The sequence below is a fragment of the Xiphophorus maculatus genome, chromosome 10, assembly GCF_002775205.1.
Source record: "Xiphophorus maculatus strain JP 163 A chromosome 10, X_maculatus-5.0-male, whole genome shotgun sequence".
In the NCBI taxonomy this organism is placed as follows: domain Eukaryota; kingdom Metazoa; phylum Chordata; class Actinopteri; order Cyprinodontiformes; family Poeciliidae; genus Xiphophorus; species Xiphophorus maculatus.
This window is the reverse complement of record NC_036452.1, coordinates 3240985-3267528: the sequence shown is the minus strand read 5'-3', so window position 1 is coordinate 3267528 and position 26544 is coordinate 3240985. Positions and strand designations below refer to the sequence as shown.

At 38.3% G+C, this 26544-nt stretch overlaps 1 protein-coding gene across 4 annotated transcripts in view; it reads left to right on the top strand.

Annotated features, from left to right (window-relative positions):
- Positions 1-26544, top strand: part of LOC102232153 (potassium voltage-gated channel subfamily C member 1-like) — a 77833-nt gene that overhangs the window by 18692 nt on the left and 32597 nt on the right. For 2 of the 4 annotated variants that reach the window (XM_023341447.1, XM_023341445.1), the window contains exons 2-3: positions 20696-21677; positions 24391-24585. In XM_023341447.1, coding sequence (XP_023197215.1) covers positions 20696-21677; positions 24391-24585 — 1177 coding nt within the window. Of the gene's footprint in view, positions 1-20695; positions 21678-24390; positions 24586-25404; positions 25534-26094; positions 26116-26544 lie in introns of all 4 variants that reach the window. The other 2 variants (XM_023341446.1, XM_023341444.1) reach the window with 2 other exon arrangements.

Genomic DNA, 26544 nt, shown 5'->3' with positions numbered 1-26544 from the left:
TTAAGATAAGCACAGAGGCACAATCACAAATGTTTTAGTAGTATTTTAAAGGTAAAATAATTAGAGTTTAAGCTGTCTGCTAATCAACAATCAGTGTGATTAGCAGGGCTAGCATTCCTTTACATAAGTTTGTCTGTTATGGAACATTTTTGATTTTCAGACAGATGTTGAAAACTCAACAGGATATTAATTTATTCAGCTTTTCTGTTATCTGCTGAAAGTCTTGCTCTCTCTCACTGTCTTGCAGCCTTCATGAACCTTATTTTTGTACCTGCTGTAAAACATAGTTTCATATGCACCTCACTGACACTGACAATAACTGAATGCAACTAATTTTGCTAACATTTCTTGACACATTTTTGCTTTTTATGAAACAAAACCTGTTCAGGAAACATTCCGTTGCCTCACTTTAATTTTCTGGGATGATATGTTGTTGTCATCCATCTGTAGAAAAATAAAAACAGGACATTTGGTAACTTGTCACCAGACATTGGTGTCTTGTGGGTTGTAAACATACACTGTAAAGCATTGACGTTGGTTTAACTTGAAAATGAAAGCCCACCTGCTGCCTTGAAAATGAAATTTAATTCAACAAGAAAATTATTTTGTTTTTAACTCAGAAATTAAAGTTCATGAAGTTGATTTAACAAGAGATAAGTTGTCTAAACATTGTTTTTAAGTTCATTAATCGTGAATTGTGAGTTTTAACTTAATGCTGCAATTTAAACAAAAATAATTATTTCACAATATGCAAGATAAAAAAACTGCCCTCACCCAGTTAAAGAGACACATTTCTCTATTATTTTACTCACAATATCAAGTTAAAATAACGACTTATTTTACTTTAGAATAAATTAACTTCTAGTTTTAAATCACATGAACCAAATTTCTGATCTGATGATGAATTTTATGAAACATCTCAATGAATTCAGCTCAGAAACATTTAGTGTGATCAGGACATTATCCTCAAGCTTTGCAAACTGTCAGCTGCATTAAAATAAACATTTGCCTTAATAACACAAGAGTCAGATCAATGTAACGCTTCATCTCAGGAAACAAAAACACGCCGCTAAGCATTCTGGGAAATAGTTCCCACTCTTTTTCTTCTTTCAGTTTTTTAAATGTTAACCTAAAAACTCTGCTTATTCAATTCTTAATAAAAAAGTTAACATAACTTACTGCTGTAAGTTTATCTTTCACAAATTCAAACATTTGGTTAAAAATCTGAAACTCACAAAATTTATTTGACTTAAAGAGTAGAAAATAGTTGACACAACCAACTGCAGCTCAGATGTTTTACAGTGTACAAAGCGCTCTAGAATCATCAGAAAGCCATACATGACGAGAAAAGCTTATTCCAAGTTATGCAACTGTTTCCTTTCACATGAATTTCTGCGTTTGAGATGAAGAGATTTCATGGAGCAACATGTCAGATGGGACTCCCAGAACTCCCCGTCCCTCTGCTTGACACAAGTTGCTATTGTGGCTAAGGCCTGTCATTCACTATTAACCTCCAGGCTCCTGATGTGTTTGCTTCTTTTTCCTCACTCTCTCCCTCTTCCTCTTACTATCAACCCTGTCATACTTTTCTGTCCTCTTTTCAAGACACTGTCACTTCTTGTTGAGATCATTGGAATGACGAACTACCTTTTGCCAAGTTTAGTCGCTCTGGATATTTTCTTTACTTTGAATTATGCTGCTTAGTCATGTGGTTTCTCGCGCTCTCGTTTTTTTGGTGCTCTCTCTGTTCTTCATGCATGGATCCACATTTTCGTCCAACCTGTCCACTCCCCACTGTGTGCCCACCTGTGTAACCTACATAGCAGATGCAACATTACAGCAGTTTTACTTCTATTTTCTCATTGCGTCGTCTTGGGGGGGGTGTTATTTATACTTTTGCAATGGATCTTACTCTACAGCAAGAAGAAAATGTCTAAAAATAAAAAGTACATTTCCCTCTGCAAAATGTTCTGTCCACTTCAGATTTATCCCATTTTGCAACCACAAACTTTTTATGTATTTTATTGGGATTTATTGGGACAAAACAGAGAGAAGAGGCTAGATGATTTTAACATTTCCTCAGTCTATTGCCTATCCCTGCAGAGTAAAAGGCGGATTACACTCTGAAAATGTGTTACAATTAAAAACAGGATAAAAATGCAGCATTTTTATTCTCAGTGAATACTTTGTAGAAGGCAAGTTAAGGCAACTTTATTTATAGACAATTTAAAGGACAAAGAAGTTAAAAACAACATACAAGAAAAACAGAATAAAATGCAAAGTAGATGGTACTTTCTAAATTTGTTCTACATTTGTAATCTAGAACAAACAAAGTTGCTCTGATATTAAAAGTTCAATGCTAAATGTTGATCTAAGTTAATGAGTAGTTTCTCTAGAAAAACTGATAGGAGTTTCTTTCTAAGTTTGTTCTAATTCCTGTTCTGGGTTGAGTGAAGTTTATAAACTAAATGTTCCTGTTCTGGGTTGCTGGATACGAATAAGTTCTCCACAATTTATAAACTGGAAGGAGTTTCTCTGGTTAAACTGATAGCATCTCTAAGTATTGGTCTAAAGTAATGAGTACTACACACTTTCTAAAAGTAGTAAGCTAAAGAGACAGTGCAGAGAAACGACACATCTGGAAAAATAGGCACATTTAGCAACATTAAGACAGCAAAGCCAGTGAAGGCAGAGACGTGATGTGAACAGAGCTGCGCCCCACGCTGACTAACTGCATCTTGACACCTAAAATAAAATAATTTATGACTGAAACGAAATGTTTGTTTTTGCCAATGCAAATCAAGTCTATTTCTTTTTCTTAATCATGCTTCTAAATTACAAATAGCTCCAAAATGTTAATGCAAACAACACTTGAAGTTAAGAACTTGCTTGATTTCTATGTTTTTCTCTCATTGGAAAGCTTTGAATCTTCACTTAAAGAATCTGTAAGTTACTCAAAATGCCCAATGTTGTAGTTCATGGTTTTATCATGACCTCACACCACCTTTCACATTAAGAACAAGACAATGAGTTAAGAAACTAATATTTTCAATTCAGGTTGTATACAGGGTGGGCCATAAGTTTCCATCCATAGAAAAAAATCAACATGTTATATTGGACAACCGTTTTTATTTTTGTGGGACTCTGTGCAATCGCTGCAAGTCTTGGACCACTTTATGGTTGATCTGCAACATTTCCAGTTCTCTGAAACTTGCTAATCCGTTTTGCCACTGTGTGTGTGTGTGTGTGTGTGTGTGTGTGTGTGTGTGTGTGTGTGTGTGCGTGTGTGGGCGTGTGTGTGTGTGTGTGTGTGTGTGTGTGTGGGTGTGTGTGTGTGTGTGTGTGTGCGTGTGTGGGCGTGTGTGTGTGTGTGTGTGTGCGTGTGTGGGCGTGTGTGTGTGTGTGTGTGTGTGTGACGCTCGTTCCATGTTTTCTGTTAAAGTTTGGTGCAGCCATGCGACTGCTTCCCCATCCAGCCATCAGTGTAATTTCAATTCTTTGCTCTTTTGTCAAACGCATCTTCTTGGGTATCTGAAACATAAAAGAAATACACATTTTACATTCTCCTATGTATGGAGACTTATGGCCCACCCTGTATATTAACACTAGGATGATACAGTTTTCGAGTCCTTCCCATATCGGCTCAACAGGGCCAAAAGGCCGGAGTCCACCCTGACGACTCTGATGGCTCAAATTAGCATCCCTTCTTCAATTGTAAATGTGGTCGTTGACCGTCAGGCCAGAAGGTAGGAATGTGAATAGTCCATGTTGGGGGTGGGTATCTATGATACCAGCAGGAGATCAGGTCTCCTGTAGGTAGTGCTCTTCAGTTTAGTTTTGAAGCATACATGAAGTGTTTTTGGAGAGATGTGACCTTTTGCAGCTGATCCATGATGTTGTGCTGCATTATCCAGGTCATTTTGCCAAATGTACATAGAGTTTGCAAAACATACAATCTGTTTCAAGAAATGTGCAAAGGTAGAAATGTAAAACGACCCTTATCTGGTCATTACCGGGGGTTTCGACCTCCCCCCTGAAGTTTTGATAGAGGGTCAAAAGACTATACAGAAACTGAGATTGGCATCCCTTCTTCAAGTGTGAATGTGGCCATTGACCGTCGGGCCAGAAGGTGGGAATGTGAATAGTCCATGTTGGGGGTGGGTATCTATGATACCTGCAGGAGATCAGGTCTCCTGTAGGTAGTGCTCTTCAGTTTAGTTTTGAAGCATACATGAAGTGTTTTTGGAGAGATGTGACCTTTTGCAGCTGATCCATGATGTTGTGCTGCATTATCCAGGTCATTTTGCCAAATGTACATAGAGTTTGCAAAACATACAATCTGTTTCAAGAAATGTGCAAAGGTTTTTCTAAAAGAAATTAGTAATGTTTCTCTTTGAAATAAAGCCAAGAGGGTTTAACATGACAGTTTAGAAATAAACTAACCAAATTAATTGTGTTGATCCACCTCAAAAAAATCATGCAAAAAGTGTAAGCAAAAGAAATCTGGGAGACTTAGCACATGCAAATTTGCATGCAGCCTTTTGTGCTGTGGAGGATAAATAGGTGACTGCTTCACCTATTTAGTTCACAAGAACTAATGGCATTTATTTCAGTCATAATCTTGCGGGGGGTGACCAAGGTTCCATCACTATGTGACAGCTGGTCAGCAAACCTGGCAAACATGATTGACATGGCAGCACTGAATGCACATGTGCTTTATCAGGCATGCATTGGGGTGCAGGAGAGACGGGTGGACTTCCTGGTTGAGCTTGCAAAAGAGTTCGGTAACTCTCATGTGAGTGAGAAGAAGGCACACAAGGAGAAACTGCTTCGGCAACAACCTTCCACACCCAGCTCAGGCAAAAGGGCGAAGTGTCAGGTCAACCATCGATGCAGGATGCGTGTCCTGAGGCCGAAACATCATCAGTGACCCCTCACACCCCCACCATGGACTGTTCTCCCTGCTGCCCTCTGGAAAGAGGTTCTGCAGCATCCGGTGCAGGCCCACCTGGTTCCGAAACAGCTTTTTCCTACTTGCCATCAGACTGCTGAACTCTTAACTGGACTGCACTCAAAAACTGGTCTCCACTTTATACCTTGCACATGTACAGAGCTAAATAACTTCTATTTTACTGTCAGTCCTGCACTTTATATGTTATATTTAGATTTATATTCATATTTTATACTGTTGAAAATGACAACAAAGGAAGTCGAAGTCGAAGTCTAAGGAACAATTGTGCAACTGTGAGATGCGTTGAGGCCATTACCAGGGTACTGATAAGGTAATGGCCCTATTTACAGAACAAAAGCACCTGCTAGAGAAAATCCTTCAGGCCAGTTGGACTATCGAAGCCGATATAGGTATATGTCAAAGTGGACTAACTCTAGCCATTCTAGTGTTGTGTGTGCTAAATGTTGGAAGTGGTCCTCGGAGACACACTGCTGTAATGTGAAAAGATGTAAAAAAGTATGACGGATGTTAAAACTTTTTGCGATCTGCTCCAGGTCTGCTCATCTGAGCGCCGCTGCATTCGCAGCAGCCATAAGGAATACCAACAATGACCCAGGAGGATTAAGACAAAGCTCTCCTCATTGGCCTGATTTGTTGGACTGAGACTCTCCTGTGTTCAGCCGGTAGAGGAGCCCGCTGAGCCCACCGGTCCTATCCCGCTTCCCTGGGACAGCGGAGCCGGTGGGGGGGTACAGGCAGGGGGTGATAGAGAGCCTCTGCGTGTCTATGTGTGTGTCTTCACGATACAGAGGAGATGAGCACTGCAGCAATCGGAGAAAGTAGGTCAGACACCGACTAGTGAGAAAGATCGAAGAGGAGAGGTAGGGAGGAAAGATGGAGAGGAAATGGGAGGAAGGGAAGAGAGAAGCGGAAAACTGCTGGAGAATGACGATAGATGGATGGAAGTCGAAACAAAATATTGTGGAAAAAATTTAATATGTGATTGGACCTGCCATTACTTCATGGAACTTTGCACAGCATAATCTAACAGAACCATCATGGAATTAACAATCTGAAAATAAACATTTTATTTTCCTGATGCTCCAGGAAGGTCACATGTTTACGACATACACTGACATTAAATCAGACTAAACTGTTCCTGCTTATTTCTGATTGCAAAACGCTGGAAAGATGAAAAAGATTACTTTCCTCAAACTCTGAGATTTAATTACATTTCCTTAATATTTAGTAGAACTGACTTTTGGACTGTATGACTTCAGTCAAGCGTAACTAAGTCAGTTTTGTGTGTGTTTTTTTCCACACACACCATTTCATGACACACCTTAAGCGTGTGCCATGTTTCAGTTGTTGTTACTTCTGAACAATAACTGTTCAGAAGTAACAGTTGTTGTTACTTCTGAATCGCCACTTGCTTTGTGAAGTGCACCAGTCCCTCCTGCAGCAAATATGAAGCTGCCACCTAGTGATGGGTCCGGCTAAGATGCGTCAAGCCCAGAGACCAAACCCCGTGTCGGTGCGCGTATTGTTTTCAGCAGGTCACGTGACTGATACAGGAACTGTTTCGAAATGACGCTGACGCGCCAAACTGTGTTTCTAAGGAAGCGAATCTGTCAGCGGGATGCATTTGCCAAAATAATTCTCGATCTTTTACGGTACAGCGTCAACTATGGAGCCTCAAGGCAAACAAAAGGTTTCATCCATTTTGATCTTACGTCAGAAAATAAGGTATCGGTTATCACTTCGTAGTTGTTTCATCCGGTTCTTTTCAGTTTCTACATAATCTATCTGAATCCAAATTCAGCTGAAATTGACTCTTAGATTACTTCCAGATTATGTTCTGCAGGTTAAGTGTTGCGTATGTTTGACAGAACTGTCCTGTTTAAATAAATCCACCTCCTCAATGCTGAGGCTTTATAGGCATCAGAATGAATCCCAGATACACCTGGATAAACTCAGGTATGCAGCCATTCTACAAACTACTCAGTTGCTTTTTATAAATCATTTCATATAAATGTATTGTTTGCTTCATTTTTTCTACAGCAGGAGAAGTTGTGTCAAAAAAGCGTAACAGGCTAAATTTCAAAATGCTGGAAAAACGTATTTTTTTGAATGAAACTTTGTGAAACTCCCCCCAGTCCACAAGCTTCCTCATTCCAAACACGTTCACCTAAATTTTCACTTTTTGGTACATGTTCACATTATTTATTGACTGTATCTAAGAATATCAAATATATTTAGAATTTAACTGAATATATGACATAACACAATATATAATATACAATAAAATACAATGACTTAAATCTTATTGTATAGACCAGGTCACCAAATCAGTCTAACTACGTTGCCTGTAGGGATTTTTAATGTCCAGCAGGTGTCAGTATTCAGTGACACAGTATCAATACAGTTTTGCTTTGGGTCGAAAGGCTTCATGACGCCTCATTTACCCATCACTACTGCCACCCTTTACTTTCAGGTAGAGTTGTGTTCTTATGACCAAACACTTCAGTTTCAGTTTCATCAGACTCTAAGACGTGGCTCAGAAAATGAGTTTATGCAGTCTGGCCTTTTCATGTTTCGTTTGGAGTAATGACTTCTTACTCCACAGCTGCATTTCCATTGACCTTAAAATTATGCAATTTGACATAAATTTGTTTAATGGAAACATGCCAATTTTGAAATAGTATAATCTTTTTGTTTTAAAGTTCTGGCGTTTGGATGAGGTGAATTGTTTGGTCGTATCCAAATTAGAATATTTCACAGAAGTGCAATGGAAACACGTTTTTTGCATCAAACAAGTCATGTGATTCCAGTGACGAATCCATGACAAACTTATAAATTTGTGATTTAATTGCATTTCTTGTTTAATGGAAACAAAGCAGTTTCAAAATTGTGGAATATCAACAAAGCTTTGGAAACGCAGCATTTCATTTGTTTTAGCTCATGTTACAAAACTTAGTTTACTAAGATAAACGCCTTTCTCTCTTCAGCCTCAGGAAGCGACTTCTGGTATTGATACGCATTCGTCTTTGGGAGACAAAACATAGTAATATTAATACAATTAGCCTTTTAAATTAGAAATTTTAATAAACTAATAAAAAGTCTCTAAAGAAATGTTTTAGAGACTATGACACTATTCTGGCACTTAACAAATATAAATATCTTTAAATATTTATATTTAACAAATACAAGTATTTTAAAATATATTTTATATTTTTAAAAATCTACGTATTTTTAAATATTTTTATTTAAAAAGATTTCTATTTAAAAATATTCACATTGAAAAATATTTATATTTTAAAATATCAATATTAATAGGAATTTAAATATTTTTAGATATTTATGTTGAAACAATATAAATATTTTACAATATTTATATATTTATATAAATATAATTAAAAAATATTTACATTTAAATATAAATATTTCAATTTATGTTTAAATATTTGGGAATTGTAACCGACTTAAAAGTTTCGTTTTATTTAACGACAGAAGGTTACGCATCATTTTACCCAGTTTATATAAATATCTGGTTTTAACTGCGTTTCTCAGCTAATCTCCTCAGTAAAAGCTGAGGCTTAGTATTTTAAATCTTCTGCTTTGTCTGTCTGTGTCATAAAGGCACAAGGGGAAATATGTGTAGGCCTTCATCCAATTTCCAATTCAAAGAAACTAGAGAAAACAAAGTGAGACCTTTGAGGGAAAAATAAGTGAAAGTGGCTTGCTCCGTTTGTTCGATATAAGGTCTCTTCTTGTAAGTATTTTCCTCTTCATATTACATAAGTGCATAATGTTGAAAATTCATGCAACACACGCAAAACACACTTAGGCTTCCCGTATATATATGGGCTCCACTCAAGTATGAATTACCTCTCTGTTCTGCTCCTCAGGCCAAGCTTGTTTTATTTTATTATTTATCTGAAAAAGCACAAAGTATACAGCGTCTATAAATACTCAGGGCTTGAGGGAATGAACCGCAGTCCGGAAAAAGCCTGAACACATGCAAAAACTCGGAAGATCGCAGTTAGGAAAACAATTGTTTTTTTGAGTTGGGATTTTTTTTTAACATTTTTTATCTTGAATGTAATATTTTCCAAAAGGACATTCAAAAAAATGATGATTAGACCTGAAGCGGTATGACACTCACTTTCTTAATGACGTTGAATAAAAACGTAGAGACAACAGCTTCACAGTAACTATTCAATGACTTCTTTAAAAATACATTTTAGTAGGTTTGAAAATGTTTAAATGTTGGTGTGTTGTGTTTCGGTTGTTGGACTGGCTCTCAAAAACATTCTTCATTTGGTTATTTTTGTATCAAATTAAAGAAAAACAGACAACAAATTAAAGCAACTAAAAATGCACTGGTTGCAAAATGTCACAAACAAGTACCATGTATGAAAAATTACAACTGGGTATAATAACATTAAAAAAGTTAAAAGATAAAATTATAACAATAAATTTATGACATTACGGGAATAAAGTTATAGTAACACACAAATAAACTTGCACAACAATAAAGCCATAAAATTCTGAGAATTAAATCGTAAGAGAATAAAGTCAAAACTAGAAAAACAAAATTTCTGAAGAAATTTAGCCGGGGCCTGCCAAGGCGCGCCCGTGGGGTTTGGGCCCGGCGTCGTCACGCCACAAATTTGCATCGACGCTAAAGAACGCCGCTACGTAATCAGTGGCATGCGGAGAACCGCAAGAACGTTAAGTGAGGTGGACGTGCACCATTCGGTACGATTTAAAATTTTCTCAAGGCTTTTATTTTGGAAGTTTTGTTAAACTTCATTTCAAAGGGCCAAACTAATCCCATGCGTAATAGTCCTTGGGTTAAAATAGTTATATAATGCTCAAAACACAAGTAGCTGATGTAAAAATATTCAAGGCTTTTATTTTGAAATTTTCAGTATGCTTCATTTTAAAGTTCCGAACTAATACCACGTGTAAGAGTGCTTTGGATGAAAAAGTCAAATAAAGCCAAAAAGAGCAATTACGTCATGTAAAAATATTCAAGGCTTTTATTTTGAAATTTTCAGTATGCTTCATTTCAAAGGGCCAAACTAATACCATGTGTAACAGTGCTTTGGATGAAAAAGTCAAATAAAGCCAAAAAGAGCAATTACATGATGTAAAAATATTCAAGGCTTTTATTTTGAAATTTTCAGTATGCTTCATTTTAAAGTTCTGAACTAATACCACGTGTAAGAGTGCTTTGGATGAAAAAGTCAAATAAAGCCAAAAAGAGCAATTACGTCATGTAAAAATATTCAAGGCTTTTATTTTGAAATTTTCAGTATGCTTCATTTTAAAGTTCTGAACTAATACCACGTGTAAGAGTGGTTTGGATGAAAAAGTCAAATAAAGCCAAAAAGAGCAATTACCTGATGTAAAAATATTCAAGGCTTTTATTTTGAAATTTTCAGTATGCTTAATTTTAAAGTTCCAAAATAATCCCATGTGTAACAGTTACTGAGTTAAATCAGTTATATACAGCCCATAGCAGCGGGTAGTTCTAAAGGCCAGTTCTCAGTCCTGATCTGTTTCAACTGAGGATAGATAGAACTACAGCGATGCGAATTTGTAGTCCAAATCAGCAGCCAACAGCCTCTTGAGTTCCGTTGCCATGGTAAATAATGGTCTCAGCAGGTGTGAGCTGTGAGTCATACATGCTCAAACACACAATTGTGTGTTTGAGCCAACACGGTTTACTGAAAAAAAGCATTGGAAACAAATCCTTCTTGTTCGGGAACCGTAATACATATTCGAAAAGCGTTTCGAGCGTATGAGAGGCCTATGTGTCGTCTGCGATAGTCCCGAGATTCATATCTGTACCTCACTCAGAGCATTTACAGTGATGAGAGAAAGAAATGTTGTGCCCAGATCTGAAATTCTATTCAAATACATGGGAGAGAGCCTCAGACAGCCTCAGAAAATCCTGTCGCATGACTTTGCTCTGAAGCACCGTGACAGAAAACCGTACGGTCTAGATAAATTTCGAAAACATTTTACCGGAGCAGACAGGCGTATCAATGTCAGGACCGATTTTGATACTAATCGTGCGATATTTGTGGGCGTGATGGCGATTTCAAAAATGATTTGGGCTGAAAAAGTTGTCTTCATCTCTCACTCTAAGCAGCCAGAGACGCACTCTAACTTTAGGAAAAATGAGAAACTTTGGGTCGCTTAGAGGCAAATTGTGGACAAACCGTAACTGGTATCGACGAGCCGTCTTCACTTTCGAAGAGATCACAGACGTATCTACAAAATGAAATTTGAATGGCATTTCTAGGTGAATTTGTGACGACACAGCAAATCCTCAAAAATAGGGTATTTCTAGGATTTTTCCCATTGAGTTATAATGGGGTTTTTTTCGTAGTTTTTTGCGAATTATGTCGCCACGTTAAGGCCAAATCCCACCAGAAGTAATAGCTGGAATGGCGTGAATTTTCTGCAGGTTTTGATACCTCATTTGTAGGTGTGCACCAAGCGGTATGAGCCGCATTAACGGTTACGGAAGAAAAATAAAGAAGAACTAGAAAATTTCGGAAGAAATTTAGCCGGGGCCTGCCAAGGCGCGCCCGTGGGGTTCGGGCCCGGCGTCGTCACGCCACAAATCGGCATCGACGCTAAAGAACGCCGCAACGTAATCAATGGCACGCGGAGAACCGCAAGAACGTTAAGCGAGGCGGACGTGCACCATTCAGTACGATTTAAAATTTTTGTCAAGGCTTTTATTTTGGAAGTTTTGTTAAACTTCATTTTAAAGTTCCGAACTAATCCCATGTGTAACAGTGCTTTGGATGAAAAAGTCATACAAAGCCAAAAACAGCAATTGCATGATGTAAAAATATTCAAGGCTTTTATTTTGAAATTTTCAGTATGCTCCATTTTAAAGTTCTGAACGAATCCCATGTGTAACAGTGCTTTGGATAAAAAAGTCACATAAAGCCAAAAAGCGCAATTACCTGATGTAAAAATATGCAAGGCTTTTATTTTGAAATTATTATTATGCTCCATTTTAAAGTTCCGAACTAATCCCATGTGTAACAGTGCTTTGGATGAAAAAGTCACATAAAGCCAAAAAGCGCAATTACCTGATGTAAAAATATTCAAGGCTTTTATTTTGAAATTATTATTATGCTCCATTTTAAAGTTCCGAACAAATCCCATGTGTAACAGTGCTTTGGATGAAAAAGTCATATACGGCCAAAAAGAGCAATTACATGACGTAAAAATATTCAAGGCTTTTATTTTGAAATTTTCAGTATGCTTCATTTCAGAGGGCCAAACTATTCCATTGTGTAACAGTGCTTTGGATAAAAAAGTCACATAAAGCCAAAAAGCGCAATTACCTGATGTAAAAATATTCAAGGCTTTTATTTTGAAATTATTATTATGCTCCATTTTAAAGTTCCGAACTAATCCCATGTGTAACAGTGCTTTGGATGAAAAAGTCACATAAAGCCAAAAAGCGCAATTACCTGATGTAAAAATATTCAAGGCTTTTATTTTGAAATTATTATTATGCTCCATTTTAAAGTTCCGAACAAATCCCATGTGTAACAGTGCTTTGGATGAAAAAGTCATATACGGCCAAAAAGAGCAATTACATGACGTAAAAATATTCAAGGCTTTTATTTTGAAATTTTCAGTATGCTTCATTTCAGAGGGCCAAACTATTCCATTGTGTAACAGTGCTTTGGATAAAAAAGTCACATAAAGCCAAAAAGCGCAATTACCTGATGTAAAAATATGCAAGGCTTTTATTTTGAAATTATTATTATGCTCCATTTTAAAGTTCCGAACTAATCCCATGTGTAACAGTGCTTTGGATGAAAAAGTCACATAAAGCCAAAAAGCGCAATTACCTGATGTAAAAATATTCAAGGCTTTTATTTTGAAATTATTATTATGCTCCATTTTAAAGTTCCGAACAAATCCCATGTGTAACAGTGCTTTGGATGAAAAAGTCATATACGGCCAAAAAGAGCAATTACATGACGTAAAAATATTCAAGGCTTTTATTTTGAAATTTTCAGTATGCTTCATTTCAGAGGGCCAAACTATTCCATTGTGTAACAGTGCTTTGGATAAAAAAGTCACATAAAGCCAAAAAGCGCAATTACCTGATGTAAAAATATGCAAGGCTTTTATTTTGAAATTATTATTATGCTCCATTTTAAAGTTCCGAACTAATCCCATGTGTAACAGTGCTTTGGATGAAAAAGTCACATAAAGCCAAAAAGCGCAATTACCTGATGTAAAAATATTCAAGGCTTTTATTTTGAAATTATTATTATGCTCCATTTTAAAGTTCCGAACAAATCCCATGTGTAACAGTGCTTTGGATGAAAAAGTCATATACGGCCAAAAAGAGCAATTACATGACGTAAAAATATTCAAGGCTTTTATTTTGAAATTTTCAGTATGCTTCATTTCAGAGGGCCAAACTATTCCATTGTGTAACAGTGCTTTGGATAAAAAAGTCACATAAAGCCAAAAAGCGCAATTACGTCATGTAAAATATTCAAGGCTTTTATTTTGAAATTATTATTATGCTCCATTTTAAAGTTCCAAACTAATCCCATGTGTAACATTGCTTTGGATGAAAAAGTCATATACGGCCAATAAGAGCAATTACGTCATGTAAAATATTCAAGGCTTTTATTTTGAAATTATTATTATGCTCCATTTTAAAGTTCCAAACTAATCCCATGTGTAACATTGCTTTGGATGAAAAAGTCATATACGGCCAAAAAGAGCAATTACGTCATGTAAAATATTCAAGGCTTTTATTTTGAAATTTTCAGTATGCTTAATTTTAAAGTTCCAAACTAATCCCATGTGTAACAGTTACTGAGTTCAATCAGTTATATACAGCCCATAGCAGCAGGTAGTTCTAAAGGCCAGTTCTCAGTCCTGATCTGTTTCAACTGAGGATAGATAGAACTACAGCGATGCGTATCTGTAGTCCAAATCAGCAGCCAATAGCCTCTTGAGTTCCGTTGCTATGGTAAATAATGGTCTCAGCAGGTGTGAGCTCTGAGCGCTGAGCTCTCAAACACACAATTGTGTGTTTGAGCAAACACATTTTACTGACAAAAAAGCATTGGAAACAAATCCTTCTTGTTCGGGAACCGTAATACATATTCGAAAAGCGTTTGCAGCGTATGACAGTTCAATGTGTCTTCTGCGATAGTCCCGAGATTCATATCTGTACCTCACTCAGAACATTTACAGCGATGAGAGAAAGAAATGTTGTGCCCAGATCTGAAATTCTATTCAAATACATGGGAGAGAGCCTCAGACAGCCTCAGAAAATCCTGTCGCATGACTTTGCTCTGAAGCACCGTGACAGAAAACCGTACGGTCTAGATAAATTTCGAAAACATTTTACCGGAGCAGACAGGCGTATCAATGTCAGGACCGATTTTGATACTAATCGTGCGATATTTGTGGGCGTGATGGCGATTTCAAAAATGATTTGGGTTGAAAAAGTTGTCTTCATCTCTCACTCTAAGCAGCCAGAAACGCACTCTAACTTGAGCAAAAATGAGAAACTTTGGGTCGCTTAGAGGCAAATTGTGGACAAACCGTAACTGGTATCGACGAGCCGTCTTCACTTTCGAAGAGATCACAGACGTATCTACAAAATGAAATTTGAATGGCATTTCTAGGTGAATTTGTGACGACACAGCAAATCCTCAAAAATAGGGTATTTCTAGGATTTTTCCCATTGAGTTATAATGGGGTTTTTTTCGCAGTTTTTTGCGAATTATGTCGCCACGTTAAGCCCAAATCCCACCAAAAATAATAGCTCCAATGGCGTGAATTTTCTGCACGTTTTGATACCTCATTTGTAGGTGTGCACCCAGCGGTACGAGCCGCATTAACGGTTACGGAAGAAAAATAAAGAATTATAATAATATTAAAGAGACGCTTGTTGGGTGTAGAGTAATAGGTTCCTGCCATTGCTTTGCATGGCAGGCCCCAACTAGAAAATTTCGGAAGAAATTTAGCCGGGGCCTGCCAAGGCGCGGCCGTGGGGTTCGGGCCCGGCGTCGTCGCGCCACAAATCGGCGTCGACGCCAAAGAACGCCGCGACGTAAGCAGTGGCACGCGGAGAACCGCAAGAACGTTAAGCGAGGCGGACGTGCACCGTTCGGTACGATTTAAAATGTTGTCGAGGCTTTTATTTTGGAAGTTTTGTTAAACTTCATTTCAAAGGGCCAAACTAATCCCATGCGTAATAGTCCTTGGGTTAAAATAGTTATATAATGCTCAAAACACAAGTAGCTGATGTAAAAATATTCAAGGCTTTTATTTTGAAATTTTCAGTATGCTTCATTTCAAAGGGCCAAACTAATCCCATGTGTAACAGTGCTTTGGATGAAAAAGTCATATAAAGCCAAAAACAGCAATTACCTGATGTAAAAATATTCAAGGCTTTTATTTTGAAATTATTATTATTCTCCATTTTAAAGTTCCAAAGTAATCCCATGTGTAACAGTGCTTTGGATGAAAACGTCAAATAAAGCCAAAAACAGCAATTACCTGATGTAAAAATATTCAAGGCTTTTATTTTGAAGTTATTATTCTCCATTTTAAAGTTCCAAACTAATCCCATGTGTAACATTGCTTTGGATGAAAAAGTCATATACGGCCAAAAAAAGCAATTACCTGATGTAAAAATATTCAAGGCTTTTATTTTGAAATTATTATTATTCTCCATTTTAAAGTTCCAAAGTAATCCCATGTGTAACAGTGATTTGGATGAAAACGTCAAATAAAGCCAAAAACAGCAATTACCTGATGTAAAAATATTCAAGGCTTTTATTTTGAAATTATTATTCTCCATTTTAAAGTTCCAAACTAATCCCATGTGTAACATTGCTTTGGATGAAAAAGTCATTTACGGCCAAAAAAAGCAATTACCTGATGTGAAAATATTCAAGGCTTTTATTTTGAAATTATTATTCTCCATTTTAAAGTTCCAAAGTAATCCCATGTGTAACAGTGCTTTGGATGAAAACGTCAAATAAAGCCAAAAACAGCAATTACCTGATGTAAAAATATTCAAGGCTTTTATTTTGAAATTATTATTATGCTCCATTTTAAAGTTCCAAACTAATCCCATGTGTAACAGTTACTGAGTTAAATCAGTTATATACAGCCCATAGCAGCAGTAGTTCTAAAGGCCAGTTCTCAGTCCTGATCTGTTTCAACTGAGGATAGATAGAACTACAGTGATGCGTATTCGTAGTCCTAACCAGCAGCCAATAGCCTCTTGAGTTCCGTTGCTATGGCAAATAATGGTCTCAGCAGGTGTGAGCTCTGAGCTGTGAGCTCTCAAACACACAAGTGTGTTTGAGCAAACACACTTTACTGAAAAAAAGCATTGGAAACAAATCCTTCTTGTTCGGGAACCGTAATACATATTCGAAAAGCGTTTCGAGCGTATGACAGTTCAATGTGTCTTCTGCGATAGTCCCGAGATTCATATCTGTACCTCACTCAGAGCATTTACAGCGATGAGAGAAAGAAATGTTGTGCCCAGATCTGAAATTCTATTCAAATACATGGGAGAGAGCCTCAGACAGCCTCAGAAAATCCTGTCGCATGACTTTGCTCTGAAGCACCGTGACAGAAAACCGTACGGTCTAGATAAATTTCGAAAACATTTTACCGGAGCAGACAGGCGTATCAATGTCAGGACCGATTTTGATACTAATCGTGCGATATTTGTGGGCGTGATGGCGATTTCAAAAATGATTTGGGTTGAAAAAGTTGTCTTCATCTCTCACTCTAATCAGCGAGAGAAGCACTGTAATTTTCGGAAAAATGAGAAACTTTGGGTCGCTTAGAGGCAAATTGTGGACAAACCGTAACTGGTATCGACGAGCCGTCTTCACTTTTGAAGAGATCACAGACGTATCTACAAAATGAAATTTGAATGGCATTTCTAGGTGAATTTGTGACGACACAGAAAATCCTCAAAAATAGGGTATTTCCAGGATTTTTCCCATTGACTTATAATGGGGTTTTTTTCGTAGTTTTTTGCGAATTATGTCGCCACGTTAAGCCCAAATCCCACCAAAAATAATAGCTCCAATGGCGTGAATTTTCTGCACGTTTTGATACCTCATTTGTAGGTGTGCACCCAGCGGTATGAGCCGCATTAACGGTGACGGAAGAAAAATAAAGAATTATAATAAAGAGACGCTTGTTGGGTGTAGAGTAATAGGTTCCTGCCATTGCTTTGCATGGCAGGCCCCAACTAGAAAATTTCGGAAGAAATTTAGCCGGGGCCTGCCAAGGCGCGGCCGTGGGGTTCGGGCCCGGCGTCGTCGCGCCACAAATCGGCGTCGACGCCAAAGAACGCCGCGACGTAAGCAGTGGCACGCGGAGAACCGCAAGAACGTTAAGCGAGGCGGACGTGCACCGTTCGGTACGATTTAAAATGTTGTCGAGGCTTTTATTTTGGAAGTTTTGTTAAACTTCATTTCAAAGGGCCAAACTAATCCCATGCGTAATAGTCCTTGGGTTAAAATAGTTATATAATGCTCAAAACACAAGTAGCTGATGTAAAAATATTCAAGGCTTTTATTTTGAAATTTTCAGTATGCTTCATTTCAAAGGGCCAAACTAATCCCATGTGTAACAGTGCTTTGGATGAAAAAGTCATATAAAGCCAAAAACAGCAATTACCTGATGTAAAAATATTCAAGGCTTTTATTTTGAAATTATTATTATTCTCCATTTTAAAGTTCCAAAGTAATCCCATGTGTAACAGTGCTTTGGATGAAAACGTCAAATAAAGCCAAAAACAGCAATTACCTGATGTAAAAATATTCAAGGCTTTTATTTTGAAATTATTATTCTCCATTTTAAAGTTCCAAACTAATCCCATGTGTAACATTGCTTTGGATGAAAAAGTCATATACGGCCAAAAAAAGCAATTACCTGATGTAAAAATATTCAAGGCTTTTATTTTGAAATTATTATTATTCTCCATTTTAAAGTTCCAAAGTAATCCCATGTGTAACAGTGATTTGGATGAAAACGTCAAATAAAGCCAAAAACAGCAATTACCTGATGTAAAAATATTCAAGGCTTTTATTTTGAAATTATTATTCTCCATTTTAAAGTTCCAAACTAATCCCATGTGTAACATTGCTTTGGATGAAAAAGTCATTTACGGCCAAAAAAAGCAATTACCTGATGTGAAAATATTCAAGGCTTTTATTTTGAAATTATTATTCTCCATTTTAAAGTTCCGAACTAATCCCATGTGTAACAGTGCTTTGGATGAAAAAGTCATACAAAGCCAAAAACAGCAATTGCATGATGTAAAAATATTCAAGGCTTTTATTTTGAAATTTTCAGTATGCTCCATTTTAAAGTTCTGAACGAATCCCATGTGTAACAGTGCTTTGGATAAAAAAGTCACATAAAGCCAAAAAGCGCAATTACCTGATGTAAAAATATGCAAGGCTTTTATTTTGAAATTATTATTATGCTCCATTTTAAAGTTCCGAACTAATCCCATGTGTAACAGTGCTTTGGATGAAAAAGTCACATAAAGCCAAAAAGCGCAATTACCTGATGTAAAAATATTCAAGGCTTTTATTTTGAAATTATTATTATGCTCCATTTTAAAGTTCCGAACAAATCCCATGTGTAACAGTGCTTTGGATGAAAAAGTCATATACGGCCAAATAGAGCAATTACATGACGTAAAAATATTCAAGGCTTTTATTTTGAAATTTTCAGTATGCTTCATTTCAGAGGGCCAAACTATTCCATTGTGTAACAGTGCTTTGGATAAAAAAGTCACATAAAGCCAAAAAGCGCAATTACCTGATGTAAAAATATTCAAGGCTTTTATTTTGAAATTATTATTATGCTCCATTTTAAAGTTCCGAACTAATCCCATGTGTAACATTGCTTTGGATGAAAAAGTCATATACGGCCAATAAGAGCAATTACGTCATGTAAAATATTCAAGGCTTTTATTTTGAAATTATTATTATGCTCCATTTTAAAGTTCCAAACTAATCCCATGTGTAACATTGCTTTGGATGAAAAAGTCATATACGGCCAAAAAGAGCAATTACGTCATGTAAAATATTCAAGGCTTTTATTTTGAAATTTTCAGTATGCTTAATTTTAAAGTTCCAAACTAATCCCATGTGTAACAGTTACTGAGTTCAATCAGTTATATACAGCCCAAAGCAGCAGTAGTTCTAAAGGCCAGTTCTCAGTCCTGATCTGTTTCAACTGAGGATAGATAGAACTACAGCGATGCGTATCTGTAGTCCAAATCAGCAGCCAATAGCCTCTTGAGTTCCGTTGCTATGGTAAATAATGGTCTCAGCAGGTGTGAGCTCTGAGCGCTGAGCTCTCAAACACACAATTGTGTGTTTGAGCAAACACATTTTACTGACAAAAAAGCATTGGAAACAAATCCTTCTTGTTCGGGAACCGTAATACATATTCGAAAAGCGTTTGCAGCGTATGACAGTTCAATGTGTCTTCTGCGATAGTCCCGAGATTCATATCTGTACCTCACTCAGAACATTTACAGCGATGAGAGAAAGAAATGTTGTGCCCAGATCTGAAATTCTATTCAAATACATGGGAGAGAGCCTCAGACAGCCTCAGAAAATCCTGTCGCATGACTTTGCTCTGAAGCACCGTGACAGAAAACCGTACGGTCTAGATAAATTTCGAAAACATTTTACCGGAGCAGACAGGCGTATCAATGTCAGGACCGATTGTGATACTAATCGTGCGATATTTGTGGGCGTGATGGCGATTTCAAAAATGATTTGGGTTGAAAAAGTTGTCTTCATCTCTCACTCTAAGCAGCCAGAAACGCACTCTAACTTGAGCAAAAATGAGAAACTTTGGGTCGCTTAGAGGCAAATTGTGGACAAACCGTAACTGGTATCGACGAGCCGTCTTCACTTTCGAAGAGATCACAGACGTATCTACAAAATGAAATTTGAATGGCATTTCTAGGTGAATTTGTGACGACACAGCAAATCCTCAAAAATAGGGTATTTCTAGGATTTTTCCCATTGAGTTATAATGGGGTTTTTTTCGCAGTTTTTTGCGAATTATGTCGCCACGTTAAGCCCAAATCCCACCAAAAATAATAGCTCCAATGGCGTGAATTTTCTGCACGTTTTGATACCTCATTTGTAGGTGTGCACCCAGCGGTACGAGCCGCATTAACGGTTACGGAAGAAAAATAAAGAATTATAATAATATTAAAGAGACGCTTGTTGGGTGTAGAGTAATAGGTTCCTGCCATTGCTTTGCATGGCAGGCCCCAATAAAGAAACACTTTCTCCGACAATAACAATAGGTTCCTGCCATTGCTTTGCATGGCAGGCCCCAATAAGGAGAAAAAAGTTGCGTAATGAGAATCAAGTCATAATAATATGACTATTATAATTCATCATAATTTTTTTAGTGTGGCTTTAATACTTTGTTGTAAAAAATAAATGTTTAATAAGACAAAACATTTCTAGCAAAATTTTCTGTAAAGAAAAAAATGTTTCGGCTCGTTTTATCATCTGATCATGTTCTGTCTGAATTGCTCTTGACTTGTTTTTTTATTTATGTTTTTCTCAGTCTAACTGTCTGACTCTTTCTCCTTCCCCTTGTTGTCTTTCCCAACGTGTCTCCCAAAACTTCCTGTCCTTCCAGTATGTGGCATTCATTTCCCTCTTCTTCATCCTCATCTCCATTTCCACTTTCTGCATGGAGACGCACGAGGCCTTTAACACCATCCTAAACAGGACAGAGAACGTCACAGACGGCAACACAACCCACGAGGAGATAGTGTACGAAGTGGTGACCGACAGCTGGTTGACGTACGTCGAAGGCGTCTGCGTCATTTGGTTTACAATTGAGGTCTTGCTGCGGGTCATCTTCTGTCCAGACAAGTTGGAATTCTTCAAAAGTGCCCTCAACATCATCGACTTTGTCGCCATCCTGCCCTTCTACCTGGAGGTGGGCTTGAGCGGTCTGTCCTCCAAAGCTGCCAAGGATGTCCTGGGGTTCCTCCGTGTTGTCCGATTCGTCCGTATCCTCCGAATCTTCAAGCTCACTCGCCACTTTGTGGGTCTCCGCGTCCTCGGCCACACCCTTCGTGCCAGCACCAATGAATTCCTCCTGCTTATCATCTTCTTAGCCCTCGGCGTCCTCATCTTCGCCACTATGATCTACTACGCTGAGCGAATTGGGGCAGACCCAGATGACCCGACAGCCAGCGCCCACACCAACTTCAAGAACATCCCCATTGGGTTTTGGTGGGCCGTGGTGACAATGACCACATTGGGTTACGGTGATATGTACCCGGAGACGTGGTCAGGAATGCTGGTGGGAGCGCTCTGTGCCTTGGCTGGTGTGCTGACCATTGCTATGCCTGTACCTGTCATTGTCAACAACTTCGGCATGTACTACTCTCTGGCTATGGCCAAGCAAAAGCTGCCCAAAAAGAAGAACAAGCATATCCCTCGAGCGCCTCAGCCGGGGTCACCCAACTACTGCAAGCCAGACGCCCTGGCAATGGCCACTGCATCACCGCAAAGGATCTTGGGAAATGTCTTAGGTGGAGTGATGGGGTCTGGAGGAATAGGGGGTGACTGTCCTCTTGCTCAGGAGGAAATCATAGAGATCAACAGAGGTAAGAACTTTTCTTGTACCTGTTAGCAATCATTTTTGGTCATAGATACAGTTTTGGTAAAATAGTAATTTCCCCCTTACAGATTGATTCAGTAGTTTTATCACATTAACCCTTCTAGACTGAACGTGTCGCCGATGTGCAGTACCGTAATTCACACTATGCGCAAAAACTTCCAACGGTTTCTGCAAGGGGAGACGTTGCGCTTTCCAGCCAATATCGGGTTATTACGGTAATTTGACTCCCTCCGTAGCAGGGAGTGAAAATATCTGAGGGGTGAAAATGACTGCTAGATATTGAAAGTTCCAGTTGTTATGGATAAATGAGTAGATATATTTACTCACAGGTAGGCCTGTCACAATAAACAATAAATCAATTAATCACATGATAAATGAAAAGAAACTCAATGATTTTCATTTGCTTGATTTATTGTTTTACCAAAAACTGAATGATAAAAATCTTCAGTCTGGTGCTTTGATCTCGACTATCCGTTTTTCTGAAAGATAATTTTGTTTACAAAGGCTTCATAATTCACTTTATTTGTTTTTCTTTATTTGTTTTGCATATTTTAAATGTCTTCCAGTTTCAGTGTTAAATGTTCATTATAATTTAATGTTTATTGATCTTTGAGTATGTGCTCTTGCATTATTATGCCATTATAACTTGAAAATGGTGTCAGAACAACAATATCATCGTTTATCGCAATAAATTCTGGAACAATTTATCGTCCTGCAAAGTTTGTTATCGTGACAGGCCTACTCACAAGACATTTAAAGAACTGTGTATAATTAAAAAAAGCAAAATTATCCAGGCAGAAACGTGAAACTCTGAGGGTTAATAAATGAAACCATCATTCTGTAAGGGGACAAATATCTTTCACGGCGCTGTAGTTGGAAACAAAAAAAGTCTTTGCTGTTTTAGACACGCAGTATGACTTCAGAGATCTTGTGTACTCTTGATTTCAAAGTGCCAGAGTCTCCAGAGAAAGGAGTGGGAGAGATATCAAGCAGTGATGCGTGGTTGATTCTCGCACCACCCTGGAGAAATCACTGGCCCATCAGAACTGTTGTGTAATTTATGATCGACTTTCGAATCACAGTGGCCTTAAGGCTTCCATCTGCCAGTGATGAACATACACGTTGGGAAGAAAATGAACTCCATTATCTATTAAAACGGACTAATGCGTCTCGATTTTGGCTGACTTCACAGGATTTTTTTTTTCTGCCATTAGCAGTAAAACTGCTTTAGCATCTAGCTACAATAATGCACCTTTAAAGCATTACTTAGCAGTCATCATCTTACCAGCATCGCCTGGAGTCAAGACTGGAAGTAGAACCAGTCGATTTTATTGTTGCTTTAAGGAGGAAGTCAGAAACTTTTATTGGGGTTTAGTACTTCCTCTAATCAGTGTTTTGTTTTTCAAAATGTGACAATAATGCAGCGTCAACCGGACTTAAAAGTGATAGAGAGGAGCTGCATCCCTACATCTTTTACCTGTAGCCGTTTATCCTGGTGTTTGTTTGGGTTTGCTCATCTTGGGACAAGTCGCCAGTCAACTGAGACGCACAGAACAAACAACCAGACACACACTCACTTATTCCCATGTGCAAGTTAAAGAAACTGTCAATTAACAGTCCTGTTTTTAAATAATCTGGAGTACCCAGAGAGAACTGATGCATGCACAGGGAGAACATGCAAACTCCAAATTTTTCTGTCCCAGAAATATTATCATTTATCCCAATAAATGATAATATTGTTGTTTTGACTCCATTTTTAAGTAACATCATGGTAATAATGCAGGAACCCATTCTGAAGAGGTCAGCTTGGCTCCAGCTCACTGGCTCCTTCACCAACCCTATGTTGCCTTTTCATTTTGTCAAATTATTGCCATAGCAACACCGAGTTCGCTTACTGAACACTTTTAATCATACTAGCCCAGTTCCACATGGGTTTAAGGTTTCATTATGGTTTGGGAAAGTTAAATAAAAATATTCCTGAATCGCTTAAAGTAGTATTAAGCCACCTTCTGCTAGTTGGTAACATTTAATTAAGTTATATGGTTGTAGAGACACACAAGATATCTACAATATATATCTTGTATAAAAAGACAACATCTTTTCCTCACTGACAATAAATCAGATGTTACTGTATTCCCAAATTGTTTGTATTTGCTTAAAGCCAGAATAATGAGACATAAGTTTTTAGAGACTCTGTTTTTCCTTTTTTAAACAAAACAAACTTACACGATAGCTGCATCAATATACTAGCTCCACTGGAAGATGCACGTCAACGTTTTCATGAATATAAAATAATTATTTACTTCAAACCAGGTCCTATATTTTGGCGAAAAGTTCCTTGGTAGTTAGTTTTGTCTTATTTCAAGTTTACTAAGATGTTTGCACCAGAAACTAGACAAAAATTCTCGGTAAAATGATATTCATGCCATTTAAATTCTGAGGTATTTCATTCATATTTTTCTGTGTTTTCTTTGATTTATTGTAAGAACTTAACTTAAATTTCTTTATCTAAAGCTTACATACTTTATTTCTTATGCATAGTGATGTGGAATTAAAACAACAAATAAAACCAGAACTGGAAGCAGTTGTAATGGGTTCAGCCGGTTCCCGTCGGCCTCGGCTTCAGTTATCTGTGACGATCTCGCTGTCGTCCGAATACACAGAACTCTATTTACAGCAGTTGTGAATTTTTCTTCCAGATTCCAAGCAGAACGGTGACGCAGCCTCGGCCGCCTTGGCTAACGAGGACTGCCCCACCATCGACCAGGTGCTGAGCCCGGACGAGCGGAGCCCCATCGGGCGGGGCCCCACTCGGGAACGCTACCAGCAGGACCGAGCCTGCTTCCTACTCAACACCAGGGAATTCCGTGCCACAGATGGGAATGTGCGGAAAGGTAAGTTTCACACCAGGAGACGGATATGCGAAGTGCACTCCTCTTGTAAACACGACCACACAGCAAGACGCCAGGCGCAGTAAACACGCCCCTGCAGAGAAACCACACAGAGAGCTGTATGTTCAGAAGACGTAGATGAAACACGTGGATGCAGATTCCAGTTCATATGGTTGCATAAACATCTAGCCCTTCTGCTCTGCTGTCTTTGTTTCCACCTCTTCATAGTCACGTTGTTTTTCTTTCCATCACCGCTTCGTATCATACTTGATTTATTCCGTCTCATAATATTATTTTGTCATAATCCTTTTCCTTTCATTTTGAAGGAATTTTTGAACATGGCTGCGGTCATGTCCTCCATCTTTCTATGGCGTTTCTGGATCTTTCCATCCCACAACGTGTCACGTCCACTCAGACTCAAAAGTGATCTCTCTTTCTCTGTCTTCTGGACTCAGACAGTTGACCATGCATTAATTTACTTCTCGTCACTTCTGTTTCTCCCTGTCTGTTTCTCTCTCCCTCTCACATCGCCCTTTTTAATTTTTTGACTGGCGCCTCCCTCCATTTTACCCCTTTTAATCCCTTTTCCTCCCTAACCCCCCATTAACTCCCTCCCTCTGCTTCCTTCCTTTTCCCTTTCCATCTCCGTCCCTCTTCTTGTCCCCCCCAACCCCCACGCTCATTGTCCTGCCACCGCCATTCATTTAATACTGCAATCTGACCACTGCCACCGTCACCAACCTGCACCAACAAAACACTCCCTCCAAACTTCCAACGCCCCTCTCCCCTCCCTCCCTTCTTGTTGGCAACAAACTACTGTAGAAGCAGCAGCCCTGGCTCCCAGCCCAGACTCCCCTCTGACTGAGGATTGGTATAAGATGGAGGGGTCTCTGTTACAGCAGGACCTCAATGCAAACTCCACCTCCTCCTGGATCAAACCGTAGCTCAGAGGTAACAGTGAAAAAGTCACAAATAACCCGTAACCCAGTTCTGGCTCCCCAGGAAAGTAGCGCCCCCTTTTAACACAAATACAGCCATCATCAAAAATCACTGATACACAAATATTTCCACCCTGTTGTGTCAAAGATGTTGCAGCTGACTTGTCACTTCTCTGCGGCTGAAAAAGTTTGTCCTTAAGGTTGATGCAGAACAGCTGAGCATAACCTTAGCCCGACATCCTGCTTGCCAAAACCTCCCGTTTGGTTCCGTGACGTCGTCTGCAACCATTTTGATAAACAATGTCCACGGTGTAAAAGAAAATGGGGTTTGCAGCACAAATGATCACAAATGTTTTGTACCTGTGTGTTTGTGAGTGTGTGAGTGTCTCTTTAACCTGCATCCTGTCATGAGTGCAGGATCGCTAAACACATCCAGCTACTCAAGTGAATATAACCCAGTTGTTGTGTCCTGTGTTATTAACTAATCTGTAAGAAGAAAAAAGAAATGAAGCGGGAACAGCGGGTCACCTTGTTGTCTGATGTGCCTCTGTGTTGTTGTTGTCTCTCTCTTCAGGTTGTGTCATATCACGCGTGTGTATGTGGGCTTTTTCATTCTTACGTGTTTATACACTGTGTCTCTGTCCCCCCAGTGGCGTCCGAGTGTCGTATTTGTGTTGTTGTGTGTGGCTTTACTCCTTTTTTCCTCTTCTAATGTGTTTATTCATGGTATTCCCAACCCCACAGACCGGCACCTTGGTAAACAACAGCACTTATTACAGTCTAATGCTGCAAACTGCTGCACAGCATTTACAGTGGTGTGTATTCTGTAGCTCAATATCTTACACTTCCATATCAAAAAAATGTGTTTTATGCATGTACAGGACTGTGCAAAGGTTTGAAATCGGTGTTAATTCATACATAATGGTTCATTTTTAAAAAGTTCTGTTTTTTTCACAGCTTGTGCAGTTCTCACATGTTTCATATCAAATAGTTTTTAAAATCAGACAGTGAATTTAAAAGTAAA